The following is a 26,794-nucleotide window of genomic DNA, read 5'->3' as shown; positions in this document are numbered from 1 at the left end:
CCCGAATAAATCAAGAAGGGTTGCAGTGGTTCTAGTTACTCTAGTAGCTCTGGTAACGGTATTTATGATACCGTTAAAGGAAAAAGACTCAATAATTCTCATGGAGTTGCTATTTATATTATTTATTTTGAAAAGATCAAAATTGAAATCTCCTACAATGAAGTATGGTATGCTTAAAGCTGCTATTCTATCAATCAGGTCCAAAAAAAGTTCAAAAAATTCTTCTATTTCAGCACTACTCTGATTGGGTGGCCGATAACAGTTTAGTAAGCAAAACTTTAGTCCATTGTGGGAAATTTTTAAGCAAATAGATTCAAGAATATTTTCTTTAAATGAAAATTTATCAAATAGTTTATCTACTTTATAATATTTGCTTACTAGAATACCCACCCCTCCCCCCCTACTTTTTGTGCGGAGTTTAACATGCCAATCGTAATTATTAATTCCATAGCAATCCATATTTACATCCTTATTCAGCCATAATTCTTGAAAACACAGAACATTTAAGTGGATATCATGTTGTCTAAAGAAGTCTACAGTGGAGACAATATCATTGTATTTAGAATGTAATGACTGACAATTAATACTAAAAATATTGAGAAGGTTTTCATTGAATGTTTTCAGTTTCTGTACGATACCTTGTTCACTTGAAAAAACGCAATTTATTCCGAATTCGTTCTCAAAATCGTTAAAGTAGTCGCCGTAAATCGGATTCATAAGATTTAGACCAATGTTATCGTTTAAGTTACCGTAATCCTGGTTAATCTGATCATTAGGGAGGTTTGTCATAGCAGAGCTGGTCCAGGAGCACCGCAGGAGGAATCGTCTTAACATCAAGTATGGACATCTGAAACACAGTAGATATTAGTGGACAAATAAAAATAGGTAATATACAATATATTATCGTTAAAGCGAAAAAAATTACCATATTTACTATGGTTATTCCGATAGCGTTTAGTTTATGTGTGTGTTGGGGGTGGCAACACATTTCAAGCTAGTTTAGTTCCCCCTACTCATTTTCATACAAGTTCCAAGTATTTTATATGCTAATCAGCAGAAAAATAAGAAAAATAGATTGAAATTAATATGCTATGTTGGCGTTCTAACAAGTTGGGTAATATTTAATATTAATATTATAATAATATAGAGTTTACGTGGATATAAACATTAAGTTTTTCGAAATAAATCACTTTGTAAATGAATTTAAAAATGATGATAATAATTTTGTTAAGTACCTTTTTTTCCGACGTATAAGATACTTAACCTCATGATGTGATTACCGCCTTTGTAGCTTTGCTTTGCTTAGCTTTGTTGGCGGTGTCTCTAGCTTTGGCCCTCGTGGCCACAGGATCAGAAGGTGCTGAGTCAACGACAGGGGCAACAGGTACAGAAGGTGCTGAGTCAACGACAGGGGCAACAGGTACGGAAGGTGCTGAGTCAACGACAGGTGTAGATGCGGCAGATGCGGCAGACGTGGCGGCAAGTGCGGCGGTGTGTGTGGCGGTAGGTACGGCAATAGATGCCGCAGGTACGGCGACAGACACGGCGGCAAGTGCGGCAGACGTGGCGGCAGATGCGGCGGCGGTCACGGCGGCAGGTGCGGCGGTGAGCGCGGCGGCAGGTGCGGCAGTGAAATCAGCTGTAGCGGCGGCTGCGGATGCGACGGCGGCAGGTACTGACTGTGTGGGCTGTGCGGCTGGTGCAACGGCTGTATGTGCGGCGGTTGCGACGGTTGCGGCAGAGTCTATGGGAGGGAACACAGCTAGGTCCCCAAGAGCTGGGGCAGGGGCAGACGTTAAATTATGTTGAATCGTGCTGGAAGGGTGGGCTGTGATCGTACTAAACTGTCTTGGGAAGTCATCCTCTGTTAAGTCAGCCTGATTAGAGAAGAATGTTTTCCTTTCCTCAGGCGCTAGCTTGTTGAAACAAAGGATAGGCGGTGCCTCTGACAGAAAAAAATCCTCGCTTCCAGGTATGGGTTGGGCCATTTCCTTCAGGTCTTTGCCAAACGGGTTAAGGCAGCGTATCCAGCGGCTGCCGTTCTTGAGCTGAAATTGGACATGTTGGCCAGCGACTTTGGCCCTCGAAATCTGGTTTGTGGCATACACAAAGGTCATGGTCTTCCTGTTGAGGTCGGACATATCTTGCTTCGCCTGGACTAACCTATTGGGGAAGAACGGGACCGGTGACGCGTTGTTCCTGGGATTGAACCTCTTGATCTCGGCGTTGTAACGGTCAAGCACAGCCTTCTTATTGTTCATCCACGCGTCGAGGTAGGATCTAGACATAAAACGAAAAATAAAAACGGGGATCTGGCCCTTTGTATATGGGAGCATATGGGCACGCTCGACGATATCACAAAAATGTGAGGGAATATATTCTAATTCTCCACGTTTAAGAGCGGCTTCAAGGGTGGGCCTTATAATGTTTCTAAATATGATAAACTCTGTAATATTTTCACGGCTCCACGGCTGCTGAAAATTCACTATTCTACAACTCCAATCGCGGCACCTTTGCTCTCTTATCGAGTTTTGTAGAAGTTGAAATTTGACGAAATTTTCTCTCGACGATTCAATAGAGTTTAAATAGTCTTTTTGTTGTGTAATCGTGGTCCTAATCGCTTTTTGTTCACTTGCAACAGATTTAGCATCTACGAAATTTTCTATACCTTCGATAGATTGAATTTTAACATTTAAATCTGAGACTCTCAATTTAATATCGTTTATTTCGGTTTTATGACTGGCAAAAGTACTATGAATAAGCTCATCCCTTACCTTAGCTATATTCGCATCGTATTCTTTAAACTTAACATCCAAAGCAGCGTCCAAATTTGTTTTAAACTTTGACCAATATTCTGGGTTGTCACACGTACTACAGGCCATGATGAAGTGAAGATGGCGGAACCGAGGGTGCTGAGTGAGTGTGGGTCAGCTGACCAATATTTGACCAATTTATTAAATTTTGATTGGTTAGTCTCCAACTGGCAGTGTTTAAACATTTAACCAATAAGTAATTCAAATTTATAGAAGGGCAATATTAATTTTCATCATTGGGGATGTATATCAATTTATCATCCATTGTCTTATCCCTTAACATCTCTGTCCTATCTACTTAAAAAAAATATTAATGGATCTTTGCCGCGCTACTTATGTATATATAAGTTCTTGATGATAAATAATTAATCTTAATTCAAAATAAATATAGCTCAAATCATCTTATAAAATCAATTATGTAGTAAATTGTCCGAATCATATTAAGAACATTAATTCTATTTTATGTTTAAATTAACTTTTAAAAGCAAATGTATTCTACATTTAACATTTGTTCGTCCATAACTGAAAGCTCTAAATTTGATAAGAAGAATAAAAGTTTTGAAACTACCATTTTTCAACCAACCAATCAAAATACAATAAAAGTACCCAAAGTTGCTATTGTTAACGAATAAGATAACGAGGTTATAAAACATTGAGTACCAGTATAATCTATAGGCCAATGTCCCTTTGCTGTATCATTAAACAATGTCCAAACTTTTCCACCAACAATTTAATCTGCATAATGGATTATTTTTGGGGGGATTTATTAATTTATCGTCTGTTGTCATATCCATGAGGGGAAAAAGCATAATATTTGGATAAAAAGGCAGACTAGACTAAATAAGACTAAATGGACTAATTTGGATTTGTTAGAAGATTTATTAACTTTTAGGGATCTTGAGGGATAAGACAATTAAAAGTATTTAAATATGCAGTATAATTAAACAGATATGCATAAAATCAGAAAATGAAACCGTTATCTCATTTATAGAAAATATGAAAATAGGTTTACTTATATAAAAATAGAACCCATACTCCCCCCTCAAATTTTTTTTAAAAATTCTTCTTTAAATCTTAATTTAAAAAATGGGTTTTGGGATTCAATTCCCCACTTGTCGAGTGCCCTTAGGGGTCTCTTGGGGCGAAGCCGCTAGTATATTGTAGTATTTTCTTAGGATTTTCTTAGCTTTGGGAAATTATACCTATAAAACTTTGTAGCTCATATAATTTGAATGAATCCTATGTGACTAAATATAAACAAAAATCTTCGTCTGCTAAAAATTCCTTTTTAAGTTGGACGGATTATTGTGCACTGACAGTCCATCTAGAGTAATAATTCTAATGAAGATGCAAAAAGGCGGAGCTACCATTTATTTTTAAATAACCAACAATCCATCACAGAAAAACAAGGGTGATAATATACAAAGTAGAAAAGTGTACTTTTTATTTCTCGATACATATTTATCGCATCGTATTATAGTCAGTTAATTCTAGTGTAAGTCGACCCACCAATTTCAATAACATTATTTTTTTGTAATTGTAAAAAAATCCAGGGTTTATGAGAAGATTTTTTCTGGGGCAATTTCTCTTAAATAGGGCTAGGTGCCCTACACCAAAATAGTTATTAACCTTCCAAAGACCTATAATTAGCTTCACTGACACACAGACAGACATCCTGTCACCTTTATTTTGACTATGGTCTCTTTACTATAATAACAACACAAAATAGATATTAAAGAACAGACCTACATTCCATAATTAAAAAGCAGCTTCGCTGCTGACTATTTGAAGATTGCCCAAACCCCATTTTTTTTCATTGCCTTATAACCGCACATTTTAACAAATCTAATAATCATGGATAAAGGGATGTGATAATAGATGATAAATAAATGCTATCTTTTTATTAGCGAATCTAATTGTCAAAATACCATCGTATTATTGCAGATTATACCAACAACGAAATTATTTCAAAAAAAAATAAGACACAAAGCGTACGAAGGTGCTTTGACTTTTGTGTCAGAACCTAAATTGGGACATGGTGCATTTCATTCTAAAATGCAGCCGTTTTTGAGAAAATTAGATTTGAAAATTTCAAGTTCAATTTTCATCCACTAGGAGTTACCGCATAATCATGACAAGAAAAGCAAATATTATTTATTTAAAATTTTAACAACTTTGCTTTTATAAAGTCTGTCTTAAAACCTCTCTGTCATAAATTTCCGTGACCTTAGCAAAGCAACTGATAAAAATGGCCATGAATCAACTCACTTAAGGAGTGGTTTTATGAAGAACTTTATAAAAACAAACTTGTTCAAAATTTTAAATAAATAATCTTTGCTTTTCTTGTCATGATTATGCGGTAACTCCTAGTGGATGAAAATTGAACTTGAAATTTTCAAATCTAATTTTCTCAAAAACGGCTGCATTTTAGATTTTATTAAAAAGTGAAATGAAGTTACATAAACTAGGGTAATGGAATGCACTATGTCCCAATTTAGGTTCTGACACAAAAGTCAAAGCACATTCAAACGCACTGTGAAGAAACCTAACCGCTATTTTCCGCTGTCATTAGGGGGTAAACACTTATTAAAATTAACGAATTCTTATCTACCCCGCGCCAAAAAAAAAAAAATTTTTAATGTATTTTCCATGTTGTTTATAACTTACCCATTTACGATGTCATTATATCGATAATATGTCAGCCATTACCACTTTTATCAAAAGCTTTATGGACGATATGAATTCTGTCTCATTAAGTTTCGCGGATTTTTTCTTCTAGGGGCAATTTCTCATGGGAGGGTGGCGTTACCCAACCCTATAATTATTCCTCTCCTTGACCTAAAAGAAGATTCATTTCATTATAAGGGATAACCAAAACGGTCCAGTGGTTAGAGAGACACCTAAACATCCTATTACTTTAATACTTGGATGTTCAATCCATTTTTCCCTGTTAAAAACTGCAATGCAAAATGAGTAAAATATGCTAGGTATTCAAAAGAGAGTCCAATGGTTATTTTTGTATAAAAAAACAAGATGTCTTTGTGTCTGTTTGTGTTTAGTGAGGAATTTCGATAACCGTAGGTCCAATATGGTTCTCCTTTACAGCAAAGCTTCTGATAGGTCCAGGGTAGTCTTATTACTATTTTGGGATAAGTCCACCATTCCAAGAGAAATCGCCACATAAAAAATTCTTCCCTTGCCTTAAGAAAGAAAAACTAAAATTGAAAGTTTAGGGTTGACTTTACAAAGTTTTCTTGAATTATTAAACGTTCTCACATTTGTTGGCTTAAAATTTTGTAAACTTTTATTAAATCTTGTAAGTTTAATTCGAACCAGCTGTGTCCCAATTTTTCAATAATCTTAATCGAAAAAAAAGAGGAAACTTTGTTGTCATCACTGGGGATGATTTTTTTCCGGGCAATTGTATTATCCTTTAAGATTCCTGTTAATTTTCAGACACACCCAAACAAACTATTTTTGAGGTTGCTTAATTCTTTCAAAACTGCGAAAGATTAAAAGTTAATAAAAATAAAAAGTAGTCTATAATAAAAAGTGGAAAATATATTTTGGATCATGGAGAGAAAACAAAGTAGCGGGTTTGTTGTATTTTCACAGAAGCCTTTCTTCAATTTCTTGACCCTTCGGGGGGCTCTAACCATAAGGTGCAATCATTAACATTTAAAATAATCTATCAAAAGCTACTGTTAAAATACGACGAAACCCATTACTTCGTTTTCTTTCCATGTTCCAATATTTTTTTCTGTATCAAAATATCTCTGAAATTGCAAGACTGGTCAAGAAATAATTGTTTTCAAATCTGGAATCTCTTTACCAATAAACAAACGTGATAATATACACTATAAAGACTTCCAAGAAAGTTTCGTGCAATCAAGGGGTTGTTGTGAATCTACACCTGAGATACTAATCAAGAATATACTCACATAAATTTTAAAGACCTATAGAGTAGCCTCGCTAATAAATACTACTTTTTTCTGTTGGGTTATAAAAACTTTTTTTGCGGTAAGCCAAAAAGGCAAAAAAAGATTAAATTCGGTGCAAAATTTTATGGTCAAAGATAGCAACAGTAGGGAGAGGGATAGGGATTCGATATTTGAAATACTATTTATGGATCTTAAGGGATAAGACAATGAACGATAGATTGGTCAGTCGCGTGCACAGAAATTCACCATTAAAGTATGAATTTCTTTCTTACATCTTGTTTTTGAGAGGGTATTGTCCTCCAACCCTCCCCCCCTTCCAACAATCCTCTTACGCACGCTACTGGATGGATTTATAAACCTATAATAATGATAAACAAAAATACCCCTTCTGTAAATTGAAATTAAAGGTGGAAAAGTTTGAACACAGCAAGTTTTAAAAGCAAAATAAATTTTAAAAGTTAAATGTCAAAGAACATGACAACGTACATATAAAAACTTTGGGGACTTATTTAATTTACATTGTCCAATGTCCCCGATCCCTCCCTAACACAATGAAATATTTGCGATGATAAACATGAAATTAAATTTACTACTAGATATTTCAAGTTTGATTATGATAATGACGTTTATTTCAACAAATATACTTTTCTAGCTATTATTTTCAGTGTACTTGAATTCAGGGAGGGATGGGACATTGGGCTGTTTATTACACTAGTCTTCAAAGTTTTCCATAACGTTTTCTTATTCGTTGCCTCCATAACTTTGGGGACTTTAATTGAATTTTAAATAGTTGGTTCAATAAGTTTAGTAACTAAACATTTCAACACTAATTGTAATCTACAGAAAGGGTAATTTCGTATATTATCATTGGGGATTAATGTCAATTTATCAGCCATTGTCGTATCCCTTTATATCCCTGACTTAAACTGCTGGATAATAATTTGGTGTTATATAATTGTGTCTGAAAATATTTTTAAGATTGCACATTTTTGCGTCTTTAGCGTTGCAGATTTTATTTTGGTATGCACACATTTCCGCAATTTATACTCGCAAAAAAATACAATTATATAAAGTAGTAAGTTTTTTGTCTGTAGCAAAAGATCTCGCGAATCGCCGAACCGATATGGATAAATCGCCCCTAGAAAAAAAATATTGCCTCTCAAAATTTTTTTTAAAATTAAACCAAAATTTAAAATTAATGGTAGGGGGTGGGGGTGTATACATATAAAGTTTTAATTTTGGTTTATGGTCCGTTACTAACCACTGAACCGAAATGATGTTTTTAATCAAAATTTGTTTGCTCCATAAGGATCTACTAACTAACTACTGAACCGAATGAGTTGTCCATTCTAGAGAGGCTTTACATAGGTCCCACGATAGTTTTAGACTATAAAAGTTTATTGTGTTGAAAATATGCAATGCGTAAATTTTGATACATGTACGAAAGCGAAGGAATAACTTTAATATTTTCTATGGTGCCTTAGTTCAAGCAATCTGTCTTTCTATCTTTAATAAGTTGATTACTATTTTATTCTTTTTCGTTTACTTGTTTCTCATTGTGTGGTGGTTGTGGTACCCTCCCCAATATATCTATAAACTTTCCTAAATTTTAAATTTTTAACTGTGTTATAAACCTTTCGCTGTCTTTCTATCTTTCGTTAAAGTCACTATGATATCTCTATTTTAGAAACTAGTGGCTACGTCATTAGATGCCTTTAGGGGCACTTAAAGTGGGGAAAGGGTGTCAAATTCCCTCATTTGATTTAAAGATTTTTAAAAATTTGGGGAGTGATCAATTTTTTCTAGAGGCGAATTTCCCTCCCCTAAAATAGTTATAAACCGTCCCTTTACCATTGAGAAGCGACAATGTAAAGGAAAACCATATCAGTTCAGCGGTTAGCGAGAGCCTTCGGTACATACAGACACACACAAACCCTTAATATAAGGATTAGAGAGATAGATTTATATTCCATTGTCTTATCCCTGTATCAGCTGGCATTCTTTATTTTAATTATTGTTATGTTCAATCTTGTTTGAGTAGTTTAGGTCTAAATTAGGGGCGTCCACCTGTTTCAAAATAATGGATATAGAATATGTGGATATTGTGACAGATTCTTGCTTACCCTGATAAAATGTTACTTCCAACTGGCTAATATATCGATGCCCACCTCCCCCCCCCCCCTTCTACCTTGTGACTTTACCCTAACACATCCCCTGACCATAGAGAAAAGTATTGACCAATATCTGAGCACTATATTAGCAAAAATGACGACAAAAATTCCATTGTCCTAATATCCGTATATTCTATATTTATTTTTTAAAATATATAGCATACATACATGGTGTCTCAAAGAAAATGATTTTACTAAGATTAGCTCTACAAAAAAGTTATGCCTTTTTTACGTGAAAAAAATATAAAGTATGTCAACAATTTACAAACCCCATAATTTTATTGCATGGGAATGGCTAAAATTCTCAAAATTTTGTGTATACAGACATAAAATCATTCTACTACATTGTCAGATAGACATCCAATTACTGCATAGAAAAACTGGAGTAGTTATTTCTCGCATCATATTATAAACAGCTTTATAGACATTTTTATATCCGATGAAAGCTATTTATAATATGATGCTATAAATAACTATAACTTTGCTTGTAGCTCAAAAAAAGAAAATAAGTAAAATCGGTTAAGATGAATTTTAAAATGAGACCAAATATATTTGAGACTATTGTTCTAGAGGTCCTTGCGACCATGTAAATAATTAGAAATCAGTTAAAATGAAGTAATGGAAAATATAAAACCTTTTTCAAAACAGCTTTAAAAGAATTTAAATGAAAATTTTTGATATATTACAATATTTCATTTAAAAACTTGATGTAAAAATAAATGGCTCAGAATAAACATTTTATTTAATATAACTCTGAATCATGTCGATTTACCACCTTTTACATTAAAATTGCCTTCTGGTGAATTTTTCTCCATTTTAGTATTTAGGCATTTTTTTCATTTTTTCTGAAATTAAAACATGAATATAACAATATCTTCAATATAATTATCACAATGACCAAAGTCTGTGGATGGTTTAAGGCTATTTTTCTGCCCCCTTCCTCCCCTTCCAAAATATTTTACTACTTAACTTTCTTCGAGAAGGTCCTGCGATGGTTTCAGGCTATTTCATTTTGCCTTCACTAAGTTCATAAAACCACTCGATTGTATGGATACAGCTAATATGCGCCATTACAGAAAAACATTAACAAAATTAAAAATTTAAAATAAATCTTTTTTTTTGTGTACACCCTATAATTACTATTCATAGGTTTGTTTATACATTTCTGACTTAACATGAAATAATTAACTCATATTTTCGGCCAGGGATCTAAAGGGATAAGACAATGGCCAATAAATTGATGCTCATCTCCAATGTTAATACACAAAATTACCCCTTCGGTAGATTTGAAACTACTTTACCTACATTTGGACACTCAACTTAATAAACTAACCAATCAAAATTTATTAAAATATCCTAAGTTGTTAAGTCAACAAATAAGAAAACGTTATTATAAAATTTTAGGGACTTGTGTAATAAACAGCCCATTTCCCCTCTCTCTCTGTATTTTAAGGCTAGAGAGATGAAATAACCAGGTATATTAAAAGATAAGACAATGAACTATAAATTGATATACATCCACAATTATAAAAAAAATACTGTAGATTTCAAAGTTTTTGACCTGGCGAATATTACAGTTATAAAACTTTGGGTACCAGTGAAATTTACAGAGTTCCCTCCCTCTCTGTTAAATAATCAGCTACAAAAGGCATAACTTAATACATAATTATTATGGGGTAGATCAATTCATTATTAATTGTCTTATCCCTGCATCCCTGAATATTTTTTAAAGCTTAACTGCAACATAGTTTTAGTTATGATATAACTTTGAATTTATAAATTTACTGCTAAAATTAACCAAACTAGTATTGTCCAACTTTTTCAGTCAATAATTATAATATACAGAATTTTGTTTATCATCTTAAAGGATATATATTAATTTGATATTTATCGTCCATTTTCGTATCCCTCGCGATCCCTGACAAAAAAAAGAATTTACACAAATGAAGATTTCTATAACTATAAAGCATATTCAGGATCGGATGAAACAGTTTTGCCAGCCAAACGGCTTTTAAACACACAAGCAGCTACGCCTCTAGGGACACATGAGGTATGGGGTGTGTAGTCTACCCACCCCCCCTTCTCCAATTACTTTTTAAGTTTTAAAAACAAAAGGTGACTTTACTTGGGATGGTGGTGGTACCCTCCCCTAACATTTAAACCTTTCCAGGACCTATAAAATTGTACACTGTAATCAGAACCATATGTGTTAAGTCATTAACGAGATCCGTTTGTCCCAACTGACAAAGAGCACAGATCCTGCGCTATTCACATCCATTGTTGTTCTTGTTATACAAAGGATGTATTTTTGGGTTATCTTTGTTTTTATTTTGACATTTTCCTCCTTTTTATTTACCTCTAGCTACTATATCATTATCGGGATATAAAGGGATAAGACAATGTAGGAAACATGGTTATGAATCCCTATTAATATTACACATAATATTCCCTTCTGTAGATTACAATAAAATGTTGAAACGTTTGGACACTCAACTAATAAACCCAAACAATCAAAAAAAAAGTTATTATTAAACTTTGGGGACTAGTGTAATAATAACACTTTTCTCCATGCATTTCCCTGGCTTCTATACATCATTATCATGGATCTGAAGGGACAATGCAATGGCGGAAAAATTGTTGTGCATCCCCTAAGATGGAAAACAAAAATATCCCGTCTCTGGATTATAATCATTGTTGGAAAAATTTGTACATTGGTCTGTGCAAAGGGCGGGTTTTGGTCTGTAAATTATACTGGTACCCAAAGTTTTATGACAACGTTATCTTATTCGTTGGGTAAATGCATTTTGGGTACCTTTATCTAATTGTGATTGGTTGGTTCCAAACAAGTAATGTCGAAAGTAAGAAGGGATAATTTTGTTTCGGGATGTATTTTTAACGTTCATTGTTTTATCCCTTTAGATTCAAAAGCAAGTAAAATTCTCCATAGTTTTAGGGACTACAGAATAAGAGAAGGTAATGATAAAACTTTGGGGACCAGTCCAATATCCCCTTCCTCCCTGAAAATATGACAAATTAATATTGAACAAATTATCTGAAAATCTAAATAAACACATCACGATTATTTATCACAAAGACAGAGAGAGTGAGATAGATAGATAGATAGAGAGAGAGAGAGAGAGAGAGAGAGAGAGAGAGAGAGAGAGAGAGAGAGAGAGAGAGAAAGAGAGAGAGAGGAGAGAATGAGATAGAGAGAGAAAGAGAGAGAGAGGTAGAGAGAGAAAGAGAGATAGAGATAGAGAGAGATAGATAGAGAGAGAGAGAGAGAGAGAGAGAGAGAGAGAGAGAGAGAGAGAGAGAGAGAAGAGAGAGAAGAGAGAGAATAAGAGAGAGTGAGATAGATCTTTAGTTATATATATATAGAGAAGGAGAAAAAGAACAAAAACAAAAATTTAAAAGACAAAAAATGTAAGGAAAAGGGAAAAAAAGGGACGTCAGTCTATGTGAGTGTAGCAAAGGATCTCGCTAACCACTGAACCTATATTGTTCTCCTTTATAGTGAGGCTTCTTATAGGTCCAGAGAAGCTTAAGAACTATGGCGGGTAAAGGGCACCACTATCATACAAAGAGTATTTACCCCGAGAAAAAAAACCAACCCCCAAAAAAACTGTATTCTTACTTTTTCTTTTCAAAACTAAGACTAATAATCAAGGACTGACTTTTCCATCCTCCCCCCCCCCCTCAACCTTCACTTAAGTGCCCCTAGAGTAGGTGCTAATAGAAATAAGCTACCTACACTTATATCTACATCAATCTATGTACAAGATAAAGATATTATGAGCATGATTTCTTGGACAAATAACGGAGAGAGTTGCCCCATCAATTCCACACAAAATAAACTTTAGAATCGCAAAACAGCAAATGATTATATAATCCTAGGGATCCTAAGGTATAAGACAATGGAAGATAAATTATTCTACATCCCAATGATAATAAACTAAATTTCACCTTTTGTAGATTGAAATAGTTGATTAAAAAGTTTTGACTCTCGTAGTTTGGAATCAACCAATCAAAATTCAAGAAGAGTACTCAATGCCTTTAGGCTAACAAGTAACTAATGTGTTTATAAAACTTTGGGTACCAGTGTAATTTACAGTTGAATGTCCTCGCTCTATATGGTCTGGTAATTTGCGCTATTTATGTGTCTGCGGAAATTATAACACAGTAACAAAAGATGAGCTATGTATCTTCAATGTAATATTATGTTGGGATCTTAAGGGATAAGACAATGGACGATAAATTAGTTTATATCCCTGTTAAAGATAAACTGATTTTAACCTTCTGCAGATCGAAATCATTGCTTGAAGAGAAGGGTCACTACTTGATTGAAACCATCATATCAAAATTCAATAAAGTACCCAAAGTTTTTGACCTAACGAGTAAGATAACATATTTTTAAAACTTTAGGTACCAGACAGTAATACCCATTTGAATCATGTTATATATTTCTGCGCAATTGATTACACACCAAGAAGAGATGCGCTATGTATCTGCATTGTCATATTATGAGAATTTTCAAAGGAAGAAAGGAATATGTAACTGAAGTGTAGCGAGACAAAGTGTCTCAAAAATCAGCTATGTGACGTCATAAAAATGAGGGATTAATTATCTCTTTTTTAGGGGTTTTCTTCTAAACTTCTCCTATCATCTCCCTCATTATTATGACGTCAGATGGCTAATTTTTGAGACACTTTGTCCCGCTACAACTGAAGTTCCATTCATATATACTCTTAAGGAACAGCAATACTTCCCCTAACCTCATTATTTTTTGGTTTTTTTTTTAAAAATCATGTATAGTTCAATGTAGGACTATGTTTGATTTAAATGATACAATTATTCAAAAAAATCATAGTGTAATATCTTTTCCCCTATATTACAAAAAAGATATTATTTTATCTAAAAACAGTGGATATACGGGACAGTGGCAAGTGCTTTGTTAGACGTCATAAAAATACATATAAAAGGTAAAGATGAGAGGAGAAGTGGGAAAAGAAAAAGAGATGAACAATGGACGTATTTTTATGACGTCACACATGACACTTTCCGCTTTCGATTTCCGGATATACAATCTACCATGTGGCAAACTTATATTTTTCTAATTTCTAACTTTTTCTCATGCCATTGACTTATCCCTTTCTCTCTCAAAAATGATGAGAATTTACATGGGAAACGTGAGTTAGCGTAAAATTGACAATGCCCAAAACGACCAATTTTAAGCATTTAATAAAATCCTCAAATTATGGACTAAAATTCGGAAAATCTATGAATTTTTGAAGCTAATATATTATAAATATGTAGTGGTTTTCCTAAACTTTTAAACCTAATTATACAACATAAAGATTTTTTTTAACAAGGATTATAAAAACATTAGAGAAGCTCAATAAATCACAAAGACGAAGAAATATAAAGTCTCAAATCTAAATCCATTTAGATGTTTTGAGAATTTTTTTTTAAATTGCTTATTTGTGTCTGATTTATAGACTTCCAGCTGATTTTAAAATTGTAAAAGGTTGATTTCCCTGAGGCTTACAGGCGGCTGGCGGTCGGATGCCGAGGCCTGATCTAAATCCTAAATGCGACTATTTATAGCTGACTCATTATGCAAACGAAACGAAAAAAATATGCTCTTTCATACCAAAATCTGTACAAATTTTCAACCAATAACAAGTCAGGAATTTACCTCATCTGTGAACTCCTATTGGCTGATTTAGAGATTATGTCTCTTGACTATCTCTATTATAATTTACTAGGAAGTCGTACAATTAATGTGAATACGCCTTAACAATGCTTAAATACATGATATTTGATTAAGACTTAATTATGGAGATACTTCGCTATAGTATTGTGCCAAATCGTACTAGTAGTGCTCATTCAAGAAACAATATGTTAGGATAATTAAATCATATATGTAAATAAAAGGTAATAAAAGTCAACATGTTTTAAATAAACTTAATGATTATTGAGTGGTTAATATTTCCATAGATTTAAATTTATTATTACAAAAATCGCCATGCAAAGTTCAAAATCGATTAAAAAATTGATTATAACTTTTCTAAATAAGTTATAAAAGATATTCCTTACAGATGGACGGACCAACCAAAATTATAGAAAAACTTTAAAAGTAGTAATAATTTGAAAATTATTGCTATTTATAAATTAGGTTTTTTTTATTATTTTGATTACTTAAATGATCTAACTGTAAAATAGGTTCATTTTAGAAACATATGTTGTTATTTTAGCGTAATTTTTCAAAATCAAAATTGAGCTTTTTATATCTAACAAGGATGACAACGTCCATAAAACTAAAAGTGAAGCTAAACACATAATTCAACAAGGAGAGCGTCATTCATTACGGTGACTAATTTGGGACACCTGCCATACTCGGCAAGGGTGAGGTAATAAAGAGTAGCTCCCTTGAGACAGCGGGTCAAGACATAATGTACTTGGGCGTGGAGCTTGATAGTCCTAGTGGCTATACAGAAGTGTCTCGTCCTTCGCCATGACTAATTAGATCCAAACACTAACAAACAATGGCTACACACACACAGGGGATGGACAAACGAACTTTAACATTGATAGACAAGCATAATTTATTATAGAGAAGAAAAATATTCTAAAAATCTGATAAATAATTAATTCTTAATCTGTAATAAAATTGCTTAAAATGCTGGATAATTTTATACCATGGATTAGACAATGGCCGATATATTAATGTAGATCCCCAATGATAATAGACAAATTATCCCATCATTAGATCACTATTAGTGATTGAAACGTTTAGACACTCAACTTAGTGAACCAACTAAAAAAGTCCCTAAAGATGTCGAGCCAACAAATAAGAAAATGTTAAAATAAAACTTTGGGGACTAGTGTAATAAACAGTCCATTTTCACCTCCCTTCCTGCTTTTACACCCTCTTTGATTTGTAACCCTTTGTCTGTAAGTTTTATTCATTTTTAACTTCCTGATATGATTAGAACGAATGAAAAAGCGGTGTAAAATCATTCCCGCATATTTTCAAATTCGCAATTTGTTTTATATTTGCTAAAAATAGGGAGGGAGGGGGTATTGGGCTGTTTATTACACTATTGTCCCCAAAGTTTTATAATAACGTTTTCTTAATTGTTGGCTTGCTAACTTTTTAGGACTTTTATGAATTCTAATTAGTTGGTTTATTTAATTGATTGTCAAAAAGTTTTAACCCCTAATTCAAACATACAGAAGGGGTAATTTTGTGTATCATAGTTGGAGGCGTATATTTGTATTAATATTGTCTTAAGTATTTAGATCCCTGCATAAAAAAAAAACAAATAAATTTGAATAAGATAATTTGTAAGAGTGCAAAGTGAGTAAACCAAAAGGGGACAGGGATAATAAATGCTGTTGTAATAGCATACTATTCTGCTATTTTGGTAATGAGAAAAATTTAGCGAAAGTGAAGGAATACCTTTATAAAAATCTAGTTTCCTGCTCCTTGGTTCTTAGTGTTTCCACAAAGTAGTAGGGTGTTAGTTGGTTTGTCCCTCAGGGTCTCTAAAATGGCTGTACTTTTTAAATAAAGCTTTTAGCAGGTTTTTGGCTATTTACAGGGATTGGGGATGGGACAAGCCACGATGAAATTGTTATAGCTGATTTAGTTATCAGGAATCTAAAGGGATAAGACAATAACCAATAATTTAAGGTACATACCCAATGATGTCATACAAAATTACCCCTTCTGTATAAGCGTAATATTTGTTGTTAAAATGTTTGAACACTCAATTTTATAAACCAACCGATCAAAATTCACTTAAGTTTCCAAAGTTGTTAGGCCCACAAATAAAAAAAACGTTATCATAAAACTTTGGGGACTAGCATAATAAACAGCCCAATGTCCCCTCCCTCCTTATTTCTATTTATGGACATAATTGTCCTTGTTGTATTATTATATTTGTTGGTTTACTTGAACACCTCTAGAATCTTTATCTGGCAAATCTGCATAACGAAACTTACAACATGCATACATATGGATGTGATTCTAATAATCATGGATGTAGTGCATTTTATGTTATTAGACAATTCGTTTATCCATAAATGCCACTCCTGAATAGAATATAGCCATTATTTTAGGGGTTTCAAAGGGTTTGGAGGAGGTAAAACTCCCCCCAATTTTCGGGGTGGTAAAATCTAACATATGCTAAAATATATTTTGGGGTGCTTAGAATGAAACATGCATACTTATGGATGTAGTTCTAATAATGATGGATATGGTGCATACTGTTCATCTACTGACTTAAAAAATATATGGATATTATCCTAATAATCATGGATGTAGCCCTCAATTATTACAAGAAATTTTATACACATTGCCACTTATATTTCTCCTATTACCTTGTAAGGAAACTAATAGCAACCATCTATCCATATGGATGCCATTATAATGAATGTATGTGTTTCTGTGTTTATTTGTACCGAAGGATCTCGCTAACCGCTGAACCGATCGGGTTCTCCTTAACAGGGTAGCTTCTCATAGGTCCCGGGAAGGTTTATAACTATTTTCTTGGGGGGTAGGACACCCCCAACCCACCCAAAAAATGAAAAATACCCCCCCCAAAAAAAAAAAAATTTTATTTTTTAACTAAAATTAAAAATGAGGGGGCCCCCCCTAAAAAAAAAAAAATTTCCACCCCCCAAAAAAATTTTAATTCTTTTTTGTAAAAGTCTAAAATAAAAATTAAGTTATCAAATTCGACTTCCCCCTCCTCAAGTGCCCCTAGAGGCCTCTAGGGGCGTATCCGCTAGTATTTAAATTTAATAATAGTATTTTCCATAAATGTTGCAATTAAATAGAGGAGCAAATCAATAGCTTTTATGTGTGTGTTTGTTTGTGTGTGTGTGTGTGTGTGTGTGTGTGTGTGTGTGAGTGTGTTTTAGTGTACTGTATCCATATATTTATAAATCTAATACTTGCAAACATACACACACACACGCGCGCGCGCGCACACATAAGGATCCAATGTGCATGAACATAAATACATTTTTCAAAGTGCAACAGTCACACAATTGAACAAAAATAAATACACTCTAAAAAACTATCCTATCGTAAAACGCTGTCTGTTCGTCTGTCTGTCTGAAGTTTAATATCTCGGTAATCGCTGAACCAATTGGGCTCTACTATTTAGAGAATATACCTACGTGACCTGTGGTGGTTTTAGGCAATTAAATTTTGTTGGCTGTAGCTTAATATTTTGATAAGATAAGATTTATTTGCGACACATTAAGCTGTTACAGGTTTTATAACATTTAGAACTACTTAACGGATTAAGTTTTTCTTTTTATGGAAGCTTTAATAGGTCTTGGGATGGTTTTAGGTTATTCTGCACTTCTCTATCACTTTAATTTCAAAGGACGAAGTAACTAGTGAAAGCAAAAAAAAGTTATATTTATATACATCAACAACCAAGTCCCTATTTTAAAAATATTATTCAATTTTTAAATGAATAAGCTTGTTTTATTCATATTTTTAAAAGTAGAAGAAGTTGTTACGTTTTTTTTCTATTGTCATATATCTTGGAAGGATGAACCAATTTACCCTACAAAATAGTATTAAACCAGCCCCGCTATGCATTACTAAAAATTTACTCTCTTGCTCAAGCTGGTTATTTTTTGTCAAAGTGAATTCTTTGAGACATTTTTAGTGTTAGAATTTGGAACTTCTTCCCTGCCTATTTACCTAAAACCTCCAAAATAGCATTAAACCTGCCCTACTGAGCTATAAGCATTCCAAAATTCTTTCTCGGTTAAGCTGTTAACCAAATCTTACAAGACAACCATTTATAAATCTAAAATTTTTTTCGAGTGAATTCTTTGAAACATTTTTGTGTGGATATTTCTTAGTGTCAGAATGTCAAGCTACCATAATAGATATAATCTAGATACATACTTTACTAATCAGCCAATAGGAAAACAGCAAGGAACAATTCATCTATACGAGTCGGCTATAAATAGTCGAAAACTTAGGATGAAGATTTACTTGGGCCAATTATATCGTGTAAAAAATTTTTACCTTGTAATATGTTAAGCACACGACAAAATGTATATAGACAGCTATGAATAGTTGAATTTCTTAGCTAGGACTGATTTGCTTTTGTTTAAAGTTTCTGCTTTGTCATATGAGTTGGAGATTGGCTTCAACTTGGTTGGTATTCTCTTCTTAATCTGAAACTTGGCACGTTTTATTAGAATTAGGAGAAAGAATCAGGACAAGGCTTTTTAGTGTTTAAAATTAACGGATTATGGGGCCAGTTTAACTATCTAGATCTACTAAAGCTACTAACTACCTACCGGGTTGACTCTTTATATTTCCGTATGAACTCAAAACAGTTTAAAGCATACTACTTTCCCCCTTTTATTTTTTTCATAAAACTCTACCCGCCCTCATTTTAAAGCATATAATGGCTTTGTATTTTAGGGGTATTTTATTGAATTAGATCTAGGAAAAATGTAGCCTAAAACCATACCTGTACCTGTGTAGGTAAAGAATCCATAAATAGAAATCTTTAGCTGCAGGCAAAAAAAAACTTTAAATAAGAGAAGTTCTAGGTTAAATAAAAACTTTATTTTAAAAAAGGAAGTACAATAATATAAATCATCTTAAACAGCTTGAAATTTTCAAATTAATATTTTTTATTTTTATCTAATGGGGTATAAAATCATGTTTGCTTCATTTATCTAGATTTTTAGTAGCGAAGCTTCTCTATAATTATACTTTATCTATCCCTCCCTGAGTCTGTCGGTGACGCTAATCTATACATTAATTTGTCCGTCTGTCTGTTTGTCATACTTATTATAATCAAAATTGATAAAAACAAGTATACATTTCTACAGAGTGAAACTATGAAATCTATATACATATAAGAGAAGGGAGGGAAACTTTTAAATTAATTGAGGGTGGTGTAAAAACCAAGATTTATTGTATTGAATCCTAGGGCGAGTAACACCCATCCCCCCCCCCCCCCGCCTAAAAAAACTAATATCATGTCAACTTAATTCCTATGGGTTTAGCTTGGATGGGCTGTCCCTTTCTACAAATAATAGACGGTCGGACGGACAAACGACCATAAAACAATTATAGAGTAGCTTCTCTTCTAATAAAAACAATGACAAATTGGTTTCAATAAAAATCTGCTCTCCATAAATGTTCTCTTTAACACAAATGATTTATACATTTTTATGGCTGGCTTTAACATGGATTTAGGAATCATTAATCTAATACGGCCGGACAGACGGACGGAAAGATGAACAAATGTAGTACATCCCTCTTTATCTGTTTAATTTAAGTTGTGCTTCTTTTTTTATTTCAACTGTATTGCATCATATTGTTCTTTTTACGCCTATTGTTGCTACATTAGTTTTAGAAGCGAAGATATTCAATAATTTGAGTATGTTCGTCCGTATTACAAAGTCAATCAACAAATTTAAAAAAAAAATTTCGGCAAATTACAATTTTTAATAAATTGATTATCAGTCTTTGATGAACTTAATTGGCTTTTAAACCGTGATAGAATTTACAGAGACTGACTGACATTGCAAAATTTACGGGCATAGTACAATGGAGGAAAAAACAATCTTCCACTAAGTTCTTATGTATTAAACTCTGCATTGGTCTGCCATTAATAGAATAGGAGGACTCGTAACAAACCGCATCAGAACTAAAGACGTTAAAAATTATACCTATTGCGGCTATAATACAGGGTGCGCCACATATCTAGGGACTTTTTCTAAATTGTAAACAAATGAACATAAAATCGTCAATTTTAAAGATTTTATTAAATTTTAAAAACTGGGGAGTAAATTAGGTATATGACTATTAGATCATTGAATAAAATCGCCGCCAGTATCAATCACCGCCTCTACCCTCCTCCTCAACCGTCGGCAGGCCAAGGTCAGAATGTAACTGTCCAAGCTGGCGAAGTTCTCCTTGATAGTGGCAATGAGGGAGGTTTTTGTGGTATGGGTACGTCTATTGGTGCATGCTTCAAAGTAGCCCAAGGTCCAAAAGTCCATTGAATTAAGATCGGGCTGCTGGGAGGCCCCATTTTCTTAGGAATGTGAGTAACCGCAGGATCCAAATTCACCCAACTTTCAAGCTACCCTTTGACACTTAGGTCTTTATTTAGACCACAGTTGAGCTAGAACGACGTTCTATACCTTTTTGGAAATGGCAGGAAGATTCATCTAGGGTTGTCAGCGTCATTCATAGTCTAAAATGAGTTTTAAGTTCCATATGGGTCTCTGACGTCGAGAAACGAGAAATTTTCACGATTTTACACGATTTTTGACGTTTTTGACATCTCTAAATCTGCCACGTTTCACTTTGCCGTAGTACTAAAGCCAAGCCATTTTAGATAACGAGCTGTAGCCTTTTCTAGTGTCTTACTTATGTATCTAACAGTATCCCCAGCAAGTTGCATAACTCTAGCTCATCTACAGATGGGCTGAGGTCCGATTTAGTGGGCCCTAGTTGAGAATCCAGATTATACCACCGGCGCACTTCGAATCTGCCTTGTTGAACATAAGCGCGGCCAGCTCGGAGTACGAGCCCATCTTCGCCCAAAGGTTTTTTTTGTGCTAAAAGGTCATTACCTAAGCTTTTTATAGTGGGGTCAAACGTCCTGATTGGTCAAGTAGTTTTGACGCTATGGCCGTTTTAAAAAAGTCCCTAGATATGTGGCGCACCCTGTAGATGCGAGGCATTAATAGTAAAAGTAGGGGGAATATATTGGTCCAAAACAGGCGCAACTTATTACCATGCACAGAACTTAAAAACAATAGACGCGCAATCAAAGTGCCTTTGGACCTGCAATAAAGGTCTGACTCTACGTTATTATCTACCGTCCCTAGAGGTATTTAAAAGTTTATAATTTAACAAAATTTTATTGTTATTATGTTTTAACTTTTTAGAATACTTATTCTTTTTTTTATGATTTGCAAAAAAAAATCAATTCGGCAATAAAAATAAATCAATATTTTTTTATTTATTTCCTTATTAATTTTTTAAAGTTTATTTTAAATTTATTTCAAAATAAATACTCTAAAACGACACCATGGAAACTGTCCCAATTTTGTATAACTTTTGCGGAACATGTTCCAGTTACGTCATATACGTTTCGGGAAAGAGAAAGGGAAGGGGGAAAGAAAAAAAGGGAAGGGGGGAAGAAAAAGAGATGGGAGAAAAGGGGGTTTTCCCCATCTCTTTTGAAGAGGTTTTCTTCCCCCCTTCCCTTTCTCTTTCCCGAAACGTATATGACGTAACTGGAACATGTTCCGCAAAAGTTATACAAAATTGGGACAGTTTCCATGGTGTCCTCTAAAACTAAATTATCAGTTTTGTTATTTCATTAGATTTGATTGACTGCAAATTTCTTGTTTTTGGCGGACTTTTAAAACATAATTCACTATGAACATAGAGCTTATTATTCAACAACGTCAATGATCTGAAGCCAATATTTAATATTCTAGAAACTTTAACTGCTTACAACCAAGGGTTAGACATAGGGGGTAAAAAAATAACTTACTTGGGGTGTCCTTATATAAATTGTGTTAGCTTATAATTGATTCGCTCCTTATGGACATAACTATACTTAGTGGAATTGATATATGATTATTTGGATGTTCGCCTACTCTAAGAAAATGGTCCTTTCAGGCGGCTAATAGAACGATACTTCCCGCCATAGCTTTTACTCCATCCCCTCCCCTCCTATTAAAGGAAATTATTGACCAATAAATGAGCAACCTAAATCGACGGTAAAAATTTCCCCCTTGTCATAATATCCATGTATATTAAATGCATTCTTATTAGTAATTGACCATTTTAACTGCATTTTTAACTATACCATTTGGTTTGTTCTTACACCAAAAATTGCTTCCAATTGTATTATTTAATGCTTATGGTGGCTTCACCCCTAGCCTCCAGGGGCTTAAACCTATAGAGGGGGTTAGGGGATTTTCTGCCACCTCCTCCCGCCCCCAAATATCTTGTTTTGAAAGATAAAGAATATTATTAGGGGTTGAAACTTTATCGTTTTGGAGCCTAAAAAATGTTGAAAAAAACACCATTAAAATCTTTGATTTGAGATAATTAAGTCATTATTCAACTTTGTTGTGCCATTGTTTCCACCTAGATATAAAAATCGCAAGGCCCAAAATAGAAAAATTAGCTATTATCAGTGATCTTAAGGGATAAGACAAAAGCGATAAATTTCCAAATCCCTTCATGATAGTTGCTAATTGATTTGGACGATTATATAATCTGATTTTTGCGATTTTTTGGTTGAATTGATAGGAAATTCATTTTAACTTTTATCTTAAAAGTAATCACTCTGTTAAACCACATTTTTGTGGCATTTCTTTGACAATACTTAAAAAATATCTAATTAAGTATTAAACAAAAAACACCGATAAGAAGCAAAAAAAGCTAAAATTAGTTTGTAAGAAAAAAAGCTATATGTATCTTAACGGATAAGACAATGGATGATACATCCCTAAATATGAAGAGCAAGATTACCCAATCTGTAGATTAAAACTATTGGTTGAAGCGTTTGTAAACTTAACTTTTTAAACCAATAAAAAATTTAACCAATTTTTTGGTAAAAAAAAATTTGGATACAAGTGTAATTAACAATCCAATGTCCGCGTTGAAATGCCTTGTAACTATTGAACGTAATAATTTTGGGGTTTTTTGTGAGATTAATTTTTACAGTTTTGTGAAAGCCCCCTTTTTTCTACTTTTTTGCGCCTCTAGCACTTTTATGGATTGTATAATTTTCATGTTACAATTAGAGAGAGTGATGGGGAGTCTTAAGAAAAAGTTAAAGACTGTATACTTTTTGAGACACTGTGTATATATTCTTCAGTGTAACTACCGAACAAACGGACAAATAAACAAACAAATGGCAAACTTTTGGGGACCATCGTTTTAGTTGTCCACAAGACCATACAAATGACGGGAAAGCATTATTTTTTTTTCTAAATTGGTGGAAGAAGTGAAAACTAAATGCCTTTTTTCGTAAAAGGCATATTAAGTTATTTTCATGGCATAATAACAACATAACGTCAATGATGTTTTGAATTCAAAATATATCAATATAAAAACTATTCAAAATTTTAGGGGGACAAAGTGTCTCTAAAATCAGCCATGTGGCGTCATAAAAATGAGGGAGATGAGAGGAGAAGAAGTGGGAAAGAAAACACTGATAAAGAGTTGGATAATCCCTCATTATATGACGTCACATGACTGTTTTTTTAGACACTTTGTCCTCCTACTTAAATTTTGCAGAAAGTATAAAATTTCATGTGAAATAATTAGCTTCTTTTTGCCGCGCTCCTTATGACCAAAATTGTTCTTATTTTTTATGAACTTTGTCTATGTTTTAGTATAAAGATTAAATATTAACATTAATGCTTTATTTTTTAGTTGCTTTAGGGAAAATTACAAAGGTTAGTGACATAAGAATTTGTTTTAGGGGATCTTAGATAGCGGAGCTACTCTTCAGGTGTATGTTGGTCTATCATTATTTCTCTCTCTCTCTCTCTGTCTCTCTCTCTCTTTCTCCTTCTCTCTCTCTCTCTCTCTCTCTCCTTCTCTTTCTCTCTCTCTCTCTCTCTCTCTCTCTCTCTCTCTCTCTCTCTCTCTCTCTCTCTTTCTTTATCTTTTTCTCTTCTTAGTTTTCATTCTTTGTTATCTCTTCTCTCAGTCTCTCTCTCTCTCTTCTTCTCTCTCTCTCTCTAACTCTCTCATTTGTTATATTCCTACTCTCTACTTTTTTCTCTCTTTTTATCCTATTATATAAATTAAAGTAAGGATTTTTCGCTTGTAGCTTAAGATTTCTCTAAGTAGTGATTTATTTTCTAATTTGGGGAAGCTTTTCTGCCCTTCCTTATAGCAAAAAGTTACTTTTTAGTGTTTAGGCTTGGGTTTAGGTTTTTGTGCTTTGTTGTCATCCTTGTTTTTCTTCAGTATAAATATCCAATATCTTAATAATCACACAAGTATTTAATTACATAGTTTTTAGACAATCCTGTGAGAAATTCTAGGACAACAGTTAAACAATAATAATTAATTCCATAAGCAGAGCAGCAATATGATTTCAGATCAACAATGAAATTTATATCCATATCAGTATCGCAGCAATATAAAACTTTGAATTTCAAAAGGACAATTCTAATATAAAAATAGTAGAATTTCTGTCTGTCTGTGTGTCTATGTGTTTGTCTGTGTGTAGCTTAAGATCTAGCTAACCGCTGGACCAACATGGATCTCCTTTACAGTGAAGCTTCTTTTAGGTCCAGGAAAGGTTGATAGTTACTTTGGGGGAGGGTATCTGCAGGCTCCACCTTCCAAGAGAAAATGATTATATAAGTGCTTCGCACCTTAAGAAAAATATAAGGACAATAAAAATAAGAAAAACGTGGTAAAACATAAAAAGGAAAAATTAAGAAAGAAATATAAAATCAAACAAAGGAAAAAGGGAAAAAACCTTTCATACTATATAATTAAGAGAAGCTTCACATAGGTGAGTCCAATATTGGTTTTAGGCTATTTTGCAATCTTCGAGTAGAGAGCCCCTAGATGCTAGGGGCGTAGCCACTATCCTATAATCTCAATAACTACTCAATCTATTTTAGGTAGGCATCACAGAGGTCCTTTGATGGTTTTAGGTTATTTTATTGTAAGATTCAAGTCTTGAAAGGTTTTATGCTATTTTTCTGGCCCCTACCTAACCCTATTACAGAACCTATAGATGCAAGGGACGTAGCCGCTAGTAACGAATAAAGTAAGAGGGAAAAATAGAGAAAGAGGGGGAAATATTATATAATTATATACATATATCATATTTAAAGGATGGAAAAACGTATAATTTTAAGGAAAATCCAATTAAAATTTTCTTACAAGGTTTTATAATTTTATTTGTCCAATTAAAATCTTGTATTATTGCGTCTTAATTTGACCTCAAAATTTTCTTAAAATTAGATTAAAAACGAAATAAATAGTCAGAATCTCAAATCGGCATCTATGCCTATTTTGTATTCATTTAAAGGATCTTGAACCTAATAAAACTTAAATTAAAGTACCGAAAGCTTTTGAGCCAATTAATAAGGTTTTAAAACTTTGGGTACTAGTGTAATTTCTAGTCTAATGTTCTCTCCCCCCTTGATTTTTAAAAACCATATTTACCAGTTTTAACCACATTTATAAATAACTATTATCACATTATGAAGACTCAAACCTTACCTAAATTTTGAGCCCTGCTTATAAATCTTAAATGAGAAATGTTTTTTACTAGTTATTTATCGCATCGTATGGCGTTGCTACAAAAGACCAACTCTACAAAAAACCAACGCATACAAAAGACCAACGCCTACAAAAAATCGTAGAGCTGGAAGGTCTATAGCTGCAAATGGTGTACCTGGCCTGCCTAGCCGCGGGTGCTCGGCCCCTTAGCCTATAACCTAACCTAACCTAAGCTATGTTAGCCACAGGACATTTATTTAAGAAAAATATCCTCAACTGTTAATACATAGGTGGTTTAGAATTTCGTGGATTTTACAAAAAGTGGTTGGTAGATTTTTACAATTTTTATTATTGTTTTTACAACTTTTAATGTTGTTTTTACAATTTTTATGTTAGGTTAGGTTAGGTTATAGGCTAGGGGGCCGAGCGTCCGCGGCTAGGCAGGCCAGGGGGCCGAGCGCTGCGGCCATGACCTTTATTTGATGTTTATATAACAATATATATTTGTTGGTCTTTTGTAGGCGTTGGTCTTTTGTAGTGTTGTTCTTTTGTAGGCGTTGGTCTTTTGTAGAGTTGGTC

General features: G+C 33.6%; 1 protein-coding gene across 1 annotated transcript; it reads right to left on the bottom strand.

The window, feature by feature from the left end:
* Positions 1 to 738: 738 nt before the first annotated feature.
* On the bottom strand, positions 739 to 2,923 carry LOC145303846 (uncharacterized). Its single transcript, XM_080145500.1, has 3 exons — positions 2,775 to 2,923; positions 1,236 to 2,280; positions 739 to 847 (listed from the first exon to the last, which is right to left on the bottom strand). Exon 2 carries the CDS (start codon positions 2,259 to 2,261, stop codon positions 1,266 to 1,268), a length of 996 nt encoding a protein of 331 aa, XP_080001626.1. The 5' UTR covers positions 2,262 to 2,280; positions 2,775 to 2,923; the 3' UTR covers positions 739 to 847; positions 1,236 to 1,265.
* Between the last annotated feature and the right edge of the window lie 23,871 nt (positions 2,924 to 26,794).

This window comes from Acartia tonsa, chromosome 13, assembly GCF_053477335.1.
Source record: "Acartia tonsa isolate MP-2025a chromosome 13, ASM5347733v1, whole genome shotgun sequence".
In the NCBI taxonomy this organism is placed as follows: Eukaryota; Metazoa; Arthropoda; class Copepoda; order Calanoida; family Acartiidae; genus Acartia; species Acartia tonsa.
The sequence above is the reverse complement of the archived record's forward strand: the minus strand, read 5'-3'. Positions and strand labels throughout refer to the sequence as shown.

Bases quoted from the DNA above. Each gene is read 5' to 3' on its own strand.
- LOC145303846 (XM_080145500.1), bottom strand. From the start codon at position 2,261: ATGAACAATAAGAAGGCTGTGCTTGACCGTTACAACGCCGAGATCAAG.